Raw genomic sequence first — 14,317 nt, 5'->3', positions numbered from 1 at the left:
GGGGGCACTGGGAGGCCCCCGGCATTCCCTGGGGCTGAGGCGGCCGCAGGCCCCGTCGCCATGGCAACGGCCGGGCCCCGCCCGGCAGCCCCCAGGCGGGGCGCGGAGCGCGCCCATTGGCCAGAAGTTCGGGCGCTCCCTCTGATTGGCCGCCACGCCCCTCTCCCGCGCACCTGTCTCTCGCGCGCCCCCTTCGCCTCAGCCAATCGGCGCCCAGCGAGCCGGGGCCGGGGAGCGGGGCGCGCCCCTTCCTTGACGAGACAGGCGGAGCGGCCAATGGGGCGGCGCGAGGGGCGGGGCCAACTCGCACCTGGCAGAGGGGCGTTGGCCGGATTGGCCCGGCCTCGCGGGGCGGGGCGAACCCGCCCTATCGGCGGTCGGGGGCGGGGCCCACCTGGGCGGGGCGGGGCCGCACCTGGCCCGGGGCGCGCAGAGCGGCGGCGGCGGCGGCCATGGCGGGAGCGGCGCTGCGGGGCTGCCCCCGGCCCCTGCCCCTCCCCCTCCTGCTGCTGTGCGCGGCGGCCGGTGAGTGCCGGGGGGCGGGGGGCGGCCGGGGGGGGTCCCGGTCCCGGTCCCGGTCCCGGTCCCGGTCCCGGTCCCGGTCCCGGTCCCGGTCCCGGTCCCGGTCCCGGTCCCGGTCCCGGTCCCGGTCCCGGTCCCGGTCCCGGTCCCGGTCCCGGTCCCGGTCCCGGTGGAGGCGGCTTTTCCCGTCGGGGGCCGTCGGGGCGGTGCCGGTGGGGGTGGGGGCGGCCGTGGGTCCGCCGGTGCTCGGTGCCGGTACCGGGACGGGGCGGGGGGGGGGGCCCGGCGGTGTCCCCGAGGGCGATGCCCACCCCCCCCAGCCCCCGGTTACCGGCCGTGGAGCTTCGCCGCCGGCCACCGGGTGCGCCCGGGGGGAGCGGGGCGGTGTCGGGGCAGCGAGATCCCGGCGGGGCTCACCGGGACGGGGCAGCACCGCCCCGTTACTCCCGGTACCGGCGCTCCCCTGGGCGCTTCCCTCGCGGCATCGCCGCCATCGCCCGCCCCGGGACCACCGGAGGCCACCGGGGGCCACCAGCGCTGGGTTCCCGGTGGCCCCGTCCCCCGTTCCCGGTGGTGGCGGCGCGGGGGGCACCGTCCGGGGGAGCCGCTCCCGGCCGGGGTCGGGCAGCGCCCGCTGACCCCAGGGACCGGGACCGGGACCGGCCCCACCCCGGCGGCGGTGACTCAGGGCACCGGGGACATCCGGGCCGGGGCGCCGGGAAGGAAACGGCCCCCGACGGCCCCCCCCGAGCCCCCCCCGGCCACCACGGGGACGGGGACAGCACCGGGACAGCCCTGACCCCCCCCCCCAGCCACCCCTGGTGTCCCCGGTTAACGGGTGCCCGTTTTGGGGTGGCAGAGGCCGAAGCGGAGCCCCCCCAGCCCCCCCCCCCGGCCCCGGCCCCTCCTTTGTCCCGGGACAATTCCCGGTGCAGGTCGGGGTCCACCCGAGCGGGGCTGGCGCCGTCGGGGCTCCCGGCCCCATGGGGCTGTGGGACGGCGTCTTTTGGGCTTTTTTCCCCCAAAACGCACCGGAGCAGCCCCCGTTCCCCCCCACCAGGCCGTGGCACGGGGCGGGGGGGCTCCGAGCGGCTCGGCCCCGCAGCCCCCCTCCCATGGCTGTGCCTTTTCCTGTCCCCGGGCCGGGTTTCCCGTCCCCGCCGAGCGCTTCCTGCACAGCCGGGACGCAGCGGGAGCGGGGTCCCCCCCCCCGCCACCCGGCACCCCCCCCGTGGGGCTTCCAGGCAGCCCCTTCCCCACCGGACCACAGCTCCGGGCACCGTCCCCAAACCCGGTGCGAGGTCCCGGTGCCCTCCGGGATCCCCCCCCCCCTCGTGGCGGGGGTGGCCCCGGTGCCCCCCTCCCGCTGGGTTTCGCTTGGCAGCGGCTCGGGGAGCAAAGTGCGGGCGGCTCCGGGCACGGGCGGTTTCGGTTCCCGGTGTCGGCGGCCGGCCTGGCCTCTCCCACGCCGTGACTCACGGCCCCCGACCCACCGGGGCCTTTCACCGGCCACCCCCCGCCGTGGGGCTCCGTGAGCGGAGGTCGGAGGCCGGAGACGAGCCGGGAGCCCCGGCCTCCGCCTCGGTTTGTCCCCGTTTCCCCCGCCTGTGGCCGTGCCGGGGGGGCTGCGCTCGGACCCGGCGTGCACACGCGTGCCAGGCAGGGGGGTGTGTGTGTGTGGGGGGGGGGGGTGTGGGGGTGTGCACACGCGTGTGCACGAGGGCAGGGCGTTACGAAACACCCCCGGGGCTGCCCCCGGTCGGTTTCCTGCGAAACCAACCCAGGAGGGGCCGCGGGGAGGTGAGGCCGCACAGGTAGGGCAGGATTTTCCGGCTGCGGCCGTGCCACAACGCGGTGCCGTCACCTCTGCCCCGTGGCTCCCGGTGTCACCTCTGCCCCAGGGCTCCCGGTGACCTCGCTGCGGCAGCCCCGGTGTCACCGGGCGGCCACGGAGCCGGGGGGTGGGGGGGGGACGGACACAGCGGTGTGCCGCGGGTGGTGCCGGGGTGAGCCCTTGGCACCGGGTCCCTGCGCTGACAAACCCCGAGGTCGGGAGGTGCTGTTAAAGGGTAACTGCGGCTGGAAACTGATTAACGAGACGGATGGAACGGCGAGGAGGAGGAGGAGGAGGAGGAGGAGGAGGAGGAAGGGAGGCCGGGCTCACAGCCGTGGGCCCCTTGGCGCCTGCCCCAGCAGCTGGGGACGGGGACGGGTCCCCAAATTCTGTCCGGGCTCGGCAGCTCCGGCGTCCCTCGGGACCTGGGCTCCTCCTGGTGCCTCCCGCGTGTCTCAGACGTGTCCCTTCCTCCCGCAGGGTCCCTGGTGGGCGCCCAAGTGACCTCGGAGATTAAGCAAGTGCCTGAGAACAGCGGTGAGTGCCCGGCTCCGGCCCCCCGACACTGGGGTCTCCCCCATCAGCTCGGCCTGGGCACCCGGCTCCTGCCGACGAGGGGCATCCCCGGGCTCTCGGGGTGCTCCCCCTGCGGATTCCCTGCTCCAGGGGGGCTCCGAGGGCTGCCGGCCCCCCAGCTCAGCGCCGTCTCTCCCCCGCAGCCGTGGACATCCCCTGCACGGCGTACAAGTACAGCATGAGCAGCCCCCGCATCGAGTGGAAGTTCCAGAAGGGCACCTCGCTGGTGCTGCTGTACTACGGCAACGAGCTCACCGGTACGTGTGTCCCCCCCCGCAGCCCCTCCAGGCCTCCCCTTGGGGGTTTTTTCCTCTCCGTCGGCCGCCCCCCGACCCCCCTCCTCTCCCCGCAGAGCCCTACAAAAACCGCGTCCAGTTCACGTCCACCAACATCCACTTCAGCACGGTGACGCGGGAGGACACGGGGAAGTACATCTGCGAGGTGGTGGACGGCAGCAGCCAGATCTCCAAGTCCGAAGTCAACCTCGTTGTCCAAGGTGTGCCGCTGGCCCCCACGTTGCTGCCCTGTCTGTCCCGGAGAGCCCCCTGCCACCCGCTCCCCGTCCCTGCTGCCACACGGGGGGAGCCAGCTGGGGGAGGACACTGGATCTGCCCTCCCCTGTTGGCAGCACGCGTGGCCCCAGCAGATTTAAGGAGCTCAGACCCCCCCTTGAACCCCGGGGAGCGTGTTGCCAGCTGGGGCACTGCGCCTAGGGGTGGCTGCCGGGCTCCTCGTGGTGGCTTTAGGGGACGCTGCGTTCTGGGGGCACCGGGGGCTGGCTCTGCCAGGTGCCCCCCGCACCGGGGCTTGGTGTTTCCTCGTGAAACGCCTGCTCGGGGTGAGCAGGGGAAGTGAGAGCAGCTGCGTGCCCTGCTCGGGGTGGAACCGAGCTCTTCTTTCCCTCTCCCCCCGTCCCGCAGTGCCCCCCTCCAAGCCGGTGGCCCACGTCCCCACCTCGGCCACCATCGGCAGCAAGGCCGTGCTGCGCTGCACCGAGACGGACGGGTCCCCGCCGCCCACCTTCCGCTGGTACCGGGACACCATGCTGATGCCCAGCGACCCCAAAACCAGCCTGACCTTCAGGAACTCGTCCTACACGCTGGATTCCACCACCGGGGAGCTGGTGAGTGCCTGCGCTCAGGGCGCGGGGACCCCCCGGCCCCCACAGCCACGCTCCCGTTCCTCTCCTCTCCCCCTCCAGACCTTCGAGCCCGTCACCAGCTTCGACACGGGTGACTACTACTGCGAGGCCTCCAACAACGTGGGCTCCCCCCAGAAATCGGACGTGGTGCACATGGAAGCCAGTGAGTGAGGAGCAGGGGCGGGGGCCGGGGCCGGGGTGGGGGCTCCACGGAGCTGCGCTCGGCTGCGTCTGGCACGAGTCACGTTCCGGGGAAAACTGCCTGGTTGCGTGTCAGCCTGGTACCCTCCAGCCTGCAGGGTTCAAAGGAATGCTAATTAGCTGCGCTGTTAATGACCCTGCTGTTTGCTCTCCGGCAGCATGGGTTGAAACAAGTCCTCGGAGTGATGCCGTGGAGGTGGGAGCGGGGAAGCTGCCCTTGGAGCTGGAACTGGCCGGGGCTGCCCGGTCCTCGTGCGAGCCAGACCCAGCTTCGATGCCGGGTCTTTGGCCCGGGGCTCCCCTCTGAGCCCCCCATCGAGCCCCTCTGAAGTGGGGTCCCCACCCTTCGGGCTGGGTTTTTGGGTGTCAAGCCGGGGTTTTTGGGTGTCGAGCCGGGGTTTTTGGGTGTCAAACTGGGGGTTTGTGCCCCGTCATCTGGCCGTGACCCCAGGCTGGCATCCAGCAGCCCCCCGACAGCCCCCCAACAGCCCCCTGACAGCCCCCCCACCTCTCTCACCAGATGAAGTCAACGTGGGCGGCATCGTGGCGGCGGTGGTGGTGCTGCTGATGGTGCTGGCGCTCATCGCCTTCGGGATCTGGTTCGCCTACAGCCGGGGCTACTTCAGCAGTGAGTTCTGCTCCACGCACCCGTCCCTGGGGCTCGCTGCCCTCTGTGCCAGCACCGCTTTCCCTGCCGCCCCCCCCCCCTTAAATCCTTGTCCCCTTTCTTTTATTTCAGAGAGAAAAGAGTAAGTGAGCCCGGATCGCTGCTGCTCCCAGTCCGCGTCCTCCCCTCTCCCAGTCCCTGCCCGGAGCAGGCTGAGGCTGGGACCGTGCCCTGGTTGTCAGCAGGTTTTTTGGGGGGGGGGGCAGTGCTGTGTGCAGTGTGCCCCCCCCTCAATGCTCTCTCTTTCCGCAGCACCACCAGCAAGAAGGTCATTTACAGCCAGCCCTCGCACCGCAGCGAGGTGAGTGCGCCGTGCCCCGGAGCGTGACGGGGCCGGGCCGTGTCCTGGGGGGGTTGTGTCCCCCGGGGGGGGCCCTCAAAACACTGAATGGTGCCCAGCCACGGGTCTGACGGCGAAGGGGGAAGGCGGGGACCCCACTGCCCCCCTGGCCGTGGCAGTGCTCGTCCCTGAGCCCCCGGGGATCGGCGCCCGAGGGCTTTGCTGGCCACCAGAAGGGTTCCCAGGGAGACGGCTCCTCGGGCACTTGTCATGCAAAGCAGAGAGGGGGCAGCTGCAGGCCCCTGCAGGGACAAAGAGGATCTGGGGGGGCTCCATCGATCATCCAGGGGGGGCTCCATTGCTCGGGACAACGGGGTGGCAGCACACAGCACCCCCGGAGCAGGGCAGAGCCCTCCTCGCGTCTCTTCCCCAGACACGGGAGCTGTGCTCGCCCCCAAACCCCTCTGGCTGCGGTGCTGCCCGAGCCCCCTGCTCCCAGCAGCCCCCCCCCGGGCACAGCCCCCCACTCCCAGCCCGGGGTCCCCCCCGGTAACGTCCCCCCTTTCCCTCCGCAGGGTGAGTTCAAACAGACGTCCTCCTTCCTGGTGTGAGACCCTCCCGCGCCGCGAGCTGTTGTAAATGTTTTCTAATTGCTGTACCTATTATTTTTAACTATTTTTTTTGTTTGTTTTGTTTTTTTAAGTGCAACCTGATCCCTTTTTTTCTGTCCCTACCCCCTTGATTTTTTTGGGGGTAGTGCCCTTCCTCCCCCAATCTCACCCTCTCCAACCAGTGCCTTGAGGCCCTGGGGTCCCAGCGGGGTCCTGTGCCTTGTCCCCAGGCGGGGGCACAGCGGATGCTCAGGGACAGCCCCGCATCCTCGGGGGGGGCCGTGGCCGTGGGGTGGTGCTGGGGACGGAACCCCCTCTCCCAGGGTCTTTCCTGGGGGTCAGGGGTGGGAGCGCATCTCCCAGCGCCAGTCCCAGCTGCCCACTGGTGCCAGTTTCCCCCCCGTACTGGGGGCCATTCTCTTGTAACCACCCGTGCGATGATGTCGGCGGGGGAAAACCATCAATAAACCTGTGTTCCTATACCGAGTGCTCGCAGCCTTCCTGGGGACGGTGACACCACCGGGGCTGAGCCCCGAGCAGGGGGGGACCGCTGGTGGCACAGGGGGGGGACCCCGCGTGGGACCCCTGTGCACGGGGACGTCTCGGCGGCACTGCGAGCCCTTTCTGCCTGTCAATAATAGAACTTTTATTTAGTAACTCCTTGGTCTTTTCTCCCCCAAATCGAGGACGAGGCCCCGAGGTGCCCCCAGCGGAAGCAGGGCTCGGACGCGTGAGTCCAGGGGTGAAACCTTTCTGCCCCGTGTCTGTACAGAGGGGTTAGTCGCACTATACATGTACACCTGTGTGGATAACCTGGGCTCCGTGCAGCGAGGGAGGACCAGCCCCGGGCCGTGGGGGTGCCCGGGGAGGCGCGTTAATAGGCGGGGGCTCTACGTTAGCAGCAGCGACGTGCTCGAGGTGGGGGCTCGAGCGGGGACGCGGCGCCGCGGCCGTGTCCGATTATCGGTGACACCCCGGTGTGTCCCCCCCCCCCCCAACAGGCAGGGGGGCAGCGTGGGGAGGGGGCCCCGGCTCTGGGGGCAGCCTCAGTGTGTGTGTGTGTGTTTTGGGGGGGGGGGTCCTGCCTCGGTTTCCCCCCCTTGGCACGGAGCCGTCCCGCTCCCCACAGCTCGCCGGGGCAGGCTGGAGCAGCGAGGCAGCTCCCAGCTGGTGGGGAACCATGTCCCCAGGGGCTGGGGGTGGCCGCGTGCCCCCCACCCCGGGGACAGCTTTCCCGGCAGGATTGTGTCCACCTTCCTCCTGGCAGCGCAGAGGGGCTGGGGGGGGGTCTCTGGCTGGTGTTAGCAGAGCGTTAGGGGAGGGGGACGGGGACAGCCCCGTCCCCACGTGGGCCGGGACGAGGGGGACGTGGTCCCACCGGTGGGCGAGCACCCACGCGGGTCCCGGGGGGGCAGCCCCGTGCCACGAGGAAGGGGGGAAAGGCCCAGGAGGACGGCGAGAGCCGGAAAGGGGGGGGAAGAGCCGGCGGCGTCTCCCCGCGCTGGTGGCATCTCCAGGGCTGGCGGCGTCTCAGACGTTGCTGATGCGGACGCTCAGGGGCGCTCCCTCCCGCTCCCGCTCCGCCGCCTCCCGCAGGGACTCCTCCAGCTTCACCTTCTCGGGGTCCCCGAACCGCACGGTCTCGTGGACGCAGCAGGGCACCGCCACCTTCACCACCTGGTCGAAGAGGCTGAAGTCGGCCACGTACTTGCCGCTGGCCGAGAGGGAGATGGCGGGGGTGAACTCGTAGCCCCAGAGGATCTCCTCGGGCAGGTAGGACGTGCGCACCTGGCACGTGGCGCTGGTGGACTCCACGGTGCCGCTGAGGATCACCACCAGCTCGAAGTCGCCTTCGCCCGTGCGCAGGGCCATGTCCCGAAAGGGGCTGGCGTCGTCCACCACGTGGTAGAAGGTGAGGGGCAGGATGAGGAAGGGGCTGTCGGACGAGGTGTCCACCTGGAAGTCCACGTTGACCTGGTTGAGCCGCACGCTCTCGCCCTCCTTGGTGAGGTGGGTCTGCAGCAGCTTGCCCGTCACCTGGCAGCCGATGAGGAGGCTCTTGCGCATGTTGGCCACGCGGATCATGAGGCAGGTCTTGCCGTTGTGCTGCGCCACCACGGCGTTTTGGCTGAACTTGATGGTCTCCGCCCGCTTCTTGGGCCGGGCGATCTTGGCCAGGAAGGTGCCGGTGATGAAGATCTCCATGATGGTGGTGAGCACCAGCTGGGTGATGAGCAGCACGATGGCGAGCGGGCACTCCTCGCTGATGTAGCGGAAGCCGTAGCCGATGGTGGTCTGCGACTCCAGCGAGAAGAGGAAGGCGCCGGTGAGCGTGTGGACCTGCATGACGCAGGGCGTGTGGTTGGCCGGCGGGTCGAACTCCAGCAGGTCCCCGTGCACCACGGCCACCAGGTACCAGACCACGCCGAAGGCGAACCAGGTGCCGGCGAAGGTGGCGGAGAAGAGCAGCAGCTTGTAGCGCCACTGCATGTCGATGAAGGTGGTCCACAGGTCCTTGAGGTACAGGAAGCGCTTGTCGGCGATGTGCTCCATCCGCACGTTGCTGCGCCCGTCCTTCGTCATCACCCGGCGCCGGCGCAGGCCCGAGCCGATGAGCGGGCGGCTGTCGGTCTGCGTGGTCTGGCTGTAGTACACCTTGGTGGCCGACGTCATCTGCGGGAGGGGGCACCGTGAGCGGGGGGGGGTGCGGGGGGAGAGTCCGGAGGGGGTGCGGGGCGAGGGGGGAAGGTGGGGAGGTAGGGTGGAGGATGGGGAGGGGATGGATGGAGGGATAGGGGATATGGGATGGGATGGGATGGGATGGGATGGGATGGGATGGGATGGGATGGGATGGGATGGGATGGGATGGGTGGAGAAGAGGGAAGGGTGGGTGGATGAAGGAGACAGGGTGGGAGGATGGAAGGTGGGGTGGATGGTGGAGAAGGCGATGGGTAGAAGGATGGAAGGTGGGGGGGTGGCTGGAGAAGGCAGGGGGTGGATGGGGTGTGGTACGAGGACGGGCAGCTGAGGGATGGAGGCTGAGGACAGGTTGGGTGTTGGGGACGTGTTGGGGACCCCAGCCCAGTTTTGGGGACCCGGCGGCCTCGTGGCACCGCGGTGCTGGTGGCTGCTGTCACCCCTCGCAGCCTCCAGCCCTCCCCCCGTCTGTCCGTCCCGTCTGTCCGTCCGTCCTCCTCCCTACTGATCGATGAACCCAACTGTCCGTCTGTCCCCACAGCCACCACCTGGCTGTCCCCCCGCCCATTTGTCCATCCACCTTCATCCGTCTGTCCGTCCGTCTGACCACGTGTGCCCTCTCCAGCCACCTGTCCGTCTGTCCATCCATCCCCCCCCAGCACCCCCCCATCCACCTGCCCGTCCCTCCCTTCCTCCCCTCATCCGTACCCTCGTCTGTCCGTGCGTTCCTCTGTCCGTCCGTCCGTCCGTGCTTTTATGCCCCCGTCCTCTCACCTGTCCCTCTGTCCGTCCGCTCCTCCCTCCCTCCCTGCCCTCCCCGCTGCTGCCAGACCCCGCAATGTCCCCGGCTGTCCCCCTGCCACCTCTCCTGGGGCCAGGACCCGGCTGTCCTGGCCGGGAGGAAGAGGAAGGAGGGGATGAATGGGAGGCGACGGGCACAAGGGGCTGGCGGCGGCGCCAGGCGCGCTTCCGTCCCTGTCCCCGTCCCCGACCCCGGTCCCCGCCGGCACAGAAAGGCCCCTTTCAGCCCCCGCCAGCGTTTGGCCCCGCCGCGGTTTCCGAGCTGGCTGCGGGAGGCGGCGTGCCGGGGACACCGGGGACGGGGTGGCAGCCTGGGGGGTCTCCTTGGAGCCTCGTGGCCCTGCGCCGGCCAAAGCCGGGGGGCCCCGGAAGGCAGCGGCCACCCCGCGTGGTGCTGACCCCGTCCCTCCTGTGCCGCATCCGCCCCCCCCGGCAAAGCCCCGTGGAGGGGACGGTGGCACCGGGAGCAGGGCCCTGTCCCCATCCCCAACCAGGTCACTGCTGGTACCCGGGGGCACCGCGCATCCCCAAAACCAGCCCCTGGCCCCAAAACCAGCCCCTGCCCCCAGAGCTGCCTGGCCCGGGACCCCTGCACCCCCCAGTGTCCCCCCCCCTGTGCCCCAGTGCTGGCAGGGCCAGGCACCAGCACCCCCAGCATCTCCCCACAGGTGGCCCTGTGCCCCCCAAGTCCTTTTGTCCCCCTTTCCCCATGCTTCCCCCCCCCGGTCCCCTTATCCCTGGGGCTCCCTTTGTGCTTTTTTTGGGGTTCCCGCACCCCTCTATGCCCTTCTCCCCCTTTTTGGGGTCCTTCCCCTCCCCAGCATCCCTGCACCTTTCCCTGGGCTCCCTGCCCCCCTTTTTGGGATCCCTGCCCCCCCCCAAAGTTCCCATTGTCCCTCTTTGGGGTCCCCACACCCCAGGGACTCCCCGCACCCCTTTCAGCACATCCTAACCCCCATTTCTGGGGTCCCCCACCCCTGAGCCCCCCTCCCTCCCCCATTAGCAGCCCCCCCGTGCCCCCCCCCCGTGCCCTGGACACAGGTTGTGACAAGGCTCCGCTTGTTCCCGGTGCGGGGACGATGCCGCGGGGCACGGCCGCCACCAAGCACGACCGGCACCTGCTCGGGCCGGTTACCCATTAACCCCCCCCCCCCGCCTCCTGCCTCAGTTTCCCCCCCCCCACAAGCATGTGGGGGGTCCTCGCAGGGCAGGGGACACGGGGACCCGTCCCCCCTCCCCGTGGCCCGCTGGCATCGCCAACCCGGGCGCCGTTCCCGTGCCCGCACGGTGCCAGCCGTGGCCGGGCTCCCCGCCAGCCCCGATTTCCCCCCTTTCCACCCCAAAAACGGGGGCCGTGATACTGGTGGCAACTGGGAGCGGAGGGTCCGCACCTCGTCCCCGTACAAAATTGGGGTCGGCGGGGTTGGGGACACCGGGGGATGCGGCATGGGGCTGGGTGCTGGGGGGGGGGGGGGGGGGAGGCTGTGCAAGGGCAGGCGGGGGGGGGGACGGGGACACGGGGACAGTGGGGCCTTTGTGCGCCCCGGAGGAGAGGCCTCAATGGAGCTGGCGGGGCACAAAGGCGCTTTGACGAGGCGCTTCGTTAGCATGCACGGCCCCGCGCTCGCTGCCGCCCCCCCGGCCAGCCTGGCCCCCCCCCCCCCCCAGCGGGGGTCCCGGGGGCCAGCGTCCCCCTGCCACCCACCCCGCTCGGCCGCTGTCCCCTGCCCTTGGCCATCGGAGCGCCCCGAGCCCCTGCGCTGCACCCCGGGACCCCATCGCACCCGGTTTGGCCCTGGGGGGGGGACACCCCTGGGGGGGCCCTGAGGCCAGCGCCGTCCCCGTGCCCTTCACGCTGCCGGCCCCAAGCTGCAGAATTTGGGAAATTTGGGAAAATGGCGAGTGCGGGGCGGCGGGGGCAGGATGGGACCGTGGACCCCTCCCCAGCCGTGCCTCAGTTTCCCCTCTAGCACAGCAGGGTCAATGGTGGGGGGGGGTCCCCACAGCACCAGGGGACCCCAAAATGACAAACCCACCCCCCCCAGTGCTACTCAACCCCCCTTAACTCCCAACAAATCCACCCCGCTGCCGGCTGCGGATTGGGGCGAAAAAAGCCCGTTTTGGCCTCTTTTCAAGCCCGCCGCCTCCGGGGCAGCTCGGCGGGGCCGGGAGCGCGTCCAGCGGACCCAGGGGCGCGGGGGGGACCCAGGGGCGCGGGGGCTCCCCCGGGAGCTGGCGGCGCCGGTGCCGATGGGGCGGATAAGGCCGGCGGGGACGGCGCGGCTCAGCCCTCGGAGCCAGCGGAGAAGCCACCGCCCGCGGCCGCAGCACGGGTAACCCGCGGCCCCGTCAGCCCCCAGACCCATTAACCGGCAGCTCACGGGGGGGTGGAACTCGCAGCCCGACTAACCCGGGTACCCCACGGCCAGATAACCCACACCAGGTACCGCACGCCTCCCGTAACCCACACCTCCAGCCCACGCCCCGATACAGCACACCCAGATAACCCACACCTGGGTAACCCACACCCAGATAATCCAACCCCCAAATAACCCACATCCCAGTTAACCCACACCTGGATAACCCACACCTGGATAACCCACAGTTGGGATAATCTGATCCCAAAATAACCCACACCTGGATAGCCCACAGTTGGGATAATCCAATCCCAGGATAACCCACACCCGGATAACCCCCATCCCAGATAATCCAATCCCAGATAACCACACCTGGCTAACCCACAGCCCATCTTTGCCCACAGCCCAATCCCACGTGGCTAATCCACAACCCTGCTAATCCAGCGTAGCTAATCTGTGGCCCCACTAATCCTCAACCCCACTAATCCAGCATGACTAACCCACAGCCTGGCTAATCCAGCGTAGCTAATCTGTGCTTTTGCTCATCCACAGCCCGGCTCATCCGGCACACCTAACCTGCAGCCTGGCTCACCTGCAGCCCGGTTAACCCCCAGCCTGGTTAACTCCCAGCCTGGTTAACTCCCAGCCTGGTTAACCCCCAGCCTGGTTAACCCACAGCCTGGTTAACCTGGTTAATCCCCAGCGCACCCAGGGCCGGTGCCGCTAACCCAGCGCCCTGTGGGTCCCCCCCCGTCCCCCTCGCTCCAAATGCCCTTGAAACGCCCTGACCTTGCCCCCCCCCCCCCAGTCCCTGGGGCAGGAAGGGCCCCCCCCAACCACCCCACGGCCTCGGGCCTCAGTGCTGGGGGGCAATGGGGACACCCCCGTGGGCTGCCGTAGAGGGGACAGGGGTGGCCCCAGAGATGCCTGGAGGGGGTGGGAGTGGGGATGTGGTGCCCCCCACCCCGTCCGTGTCCGTCCGTCAGTCTCCCTGTCCGTCTGTCCGCCCGTCCAGGTCCCCAGTGGGGAGGGGGGAGACCCACGGGGAGGGGGGATGTGGGGACAGGGGACGTGGGGACAGAGGTGGGGGGCGAGGGGATGGCAGAGATGGGACACGGGGATATGGGGACAGCGGGGACAGAAGGGGAGAGGGGGACGTGGGGACATGGGATGGGGGCACACGGGGGGCATGGGGACGGGGAGACTGGGGATACTGGGGACACTGGGGACACTGGGGACACTGGGGACACGGGGACACGGGGGCTGGGGGATAAAGGGAGGTGGGGGCACGGGACACCGGGACGTGATGGGGACACGGGACAGCGCGATGGGGGGGGCGCGGGGCCACCGGCCCGAAACCGCATCCAGTGTGGGGGGGGCACTGCCGGCAGCCCCCAGCCCCTCGCCCCCTCCCCAGGGTGGCTTGGCCGTGACCAGAGGGGGCTTTACCGGGGCGGGGGGCGGGGGGGGCTCAGGGGGACCGGGACCACCCCACCCCCGGCGGCCCCTTACCTTGCCGGGGGGGCACCCTGGGGCGCCCGGGGGTGCCTGGCCGCGCTCAGCCCGGCCGCCGCCGGCTCCCCATGGGCTTTATGGCTCGGCGGGGCCGGCGGCGGTGGGACGGGGCCCCCCCCGCGCCCCCCCCCCCCCCAACCCTCCCCGGGCCGGCCGCCTCGCAGGGCCCGGCTGGCACCGATTGGCGGGGCCGGGGAGGGGGCCCCCGGGGGGGTGGGGGGGGAATGGGGGGGGCCGGGGGAGGCGGGGGGGGGGGGCGGGGAGGAGCCGGCGTGGGGCGGGCTTGGGGGGGGTGGCGGGGGGGTTAATGGGGTGGAAAACGAGCCCGGGCCGGGTCACGTTACCGGCCTCGGGGCGGGGGGGGGGAAACGAGCACCCCCCACATCCCCCCCCCACTACATCCCCCCCCCCACCGCAGCATCGGGCCCCCCCCCACCCGTGTTTTCGCGTGGGGTCCTGAGACCCCCGTGGGGAGTGGGGGCACGGGGTGAGTGTCACCCGTGGGCAACCCCCCCCACTCGACACCATCACCCCTTCAAACCCCCCCCCGAGGGCTGATGATGATGATGATGGAGCGGCGGGGGGGGGGGGCGCGGGGCAGCGGGGCCGTGGGTGCGTGGCCGTGGGTGCGTGGGGCCGCCCCCCCCCCGCACAAGGCCCCGCTGTTCCCGGGCCGGTCCCGGCACAAAGCGCCTTTGTCTGCCGGGGGGGGGCCGGGGAGGGGCCGGGGCCGCCACCGCCACCGGGGGGGGGGACAACCGGGAGGGGGGGGGAGGAATTTTGGGGAGGGGAGGGGGGGCACCACCGGAGGGGGTGTGTGGGGGGGGTCAGCAGCGAGCACCGTGTGGGTGCGGAGCGCAGCACCATGCGCCCCCCCCCGTGCCACGCGTGTCCCCGAGCACACGCGTGGGCGCAACCCCGGCGCATTTTGCGCCCCCCTCCCCACACCCCCCACGCGTGACCCCGCCGCTCTGCCCTTCCCGGGAGGGGGGGGGTCGGGGGGTGAGGGGGGGGGTTAAGGGGGGGTTTGTCCCGGTTCGGCTCGGCCCGGGGCCGGGGGGGGCCGTGCCGGGGGCGGGCGCTGCTCGGTATTTTTAGCCGCGCGCTCCCGGGGC

The 14,317-nt window shown here is 71.0% G+C and overlaps 2 protein-coding genes across 4 annotated transcripts; one reads left to right on the top strand and one right to left on the bottom strand.

Moving 5' to 3' along the window:
* The first annotated feature begins 344 nt into the window (after positions 1-344).
* Positions 345-6,314, top strand: F11R (F11 receptor). 2 transcript variants are annotated; one of them, XM_084500669.1, is made up of 9 exons: positions 345-525; positions 2,837-2,893; positions 3,076-3,189; positions 3,285-3,428; positions 3,853-4,055; positions 4,134-4,236; positions 4,795-4,906; positions 5,194-5,242; positions 5,797-6,314. In XM_084500669.1, the coding sequence occupies exons 1-9, from the start codon at positions 453-455 to the stop codon at positions 5,830-5,832; spliced, it is 891 nt and encodes a 296-aa protein (XP_084356795.1). In that variant the 5' UTR covers positions 345-452; the 3' UTR covers positions 5,833-6,314. The 2 variants fall into 2 exon arrangements, 1 of the variants encoding a protein (XP_084356795.1); XR_014686237.1 differs by having other exon boundaries at positions 4,795-5,242.
* Positions 6,315-6,459: 145 nt separating this feature from the next.
* Positions 6,460-13,298, bottom strand: KCNJ10 (potassium inwardly rectifying channel subfamily J member 10). Of its 2 annotated transcripts, none has more exons than XM_084500662.1 (2): positions 13,200-13,298; positions 6,460-8,505 (listed from the first exon to the last, which is right to left on the bottom strand). In XM_084500662.1, the coding sequence occupies exon 2, from the start codon at positions 8,503-8,505 to the stop codon at positions 7,363-7,365; it is 1,143 nt and encodes a 380-aa protein (XP_084356788.1). In that variant the 5' UTR covers positions 13,200-13,298; the 3' UTR covers positions 6,460-7,362. The 2 variants fall into 2 exon arrangements, with proteins under 2 accessions (XP_084356788.1, XP_084356789.1); XM_084500663.1 differs by lacking the exon at positions 13,200-13,298 and adding an exon at positions 9,238-9,316.
* Positions 13,299-14,317: the final 1,019 nt, after the last annotated feature.

The sequence above is a fragment of the Aythya ferina genome (assembly GCF_964211825.1).
Source record: "Aythya ferina genome assembly, chromosome: 29".
NCBI classification, from domain to species: domain Eukaryota; kingdom Metazoa; phylum Chordata; class Aves; order Anseriformes; family Anatidae; genus Aythya; species Aythya ferina.
This window is presented reverse-complemented; position numbering and strand designations above follow the sequence as displayed.

Bases quoted from the DNA above. Each gene is read 5' to 3' on its own strand.
- F11R (XM_084500669.1), top strand. From the start codon at position 453: ATGGCGGGAGCGGCGCTGCGGGGCTGCCCCCGGCCCCTGCCCCTCCCC. The intron at 526-2,836 runs GTGAGTGCCGGG...TTCCTCCCGCAG, and splicing joins GCTGCTGTGCGCGGCGGCCG to GGTCCCTGGTGGGCGCCCAA. The intron at 5,243-5,796 runs GTGAGTGCGCCG...TTCCCTCCGCAG, and splicing joins AGCCCTCGCACCGCAGCGAG to GGTGAGTTCAAACAGACGTC.
- KCNJ10 (XM_084500662.1), bottom strand. From the start codon at position 8,505: ATGACGTCGGCCACCAAGGTGTACTACAGCCAGACCACGCAGACCGAC.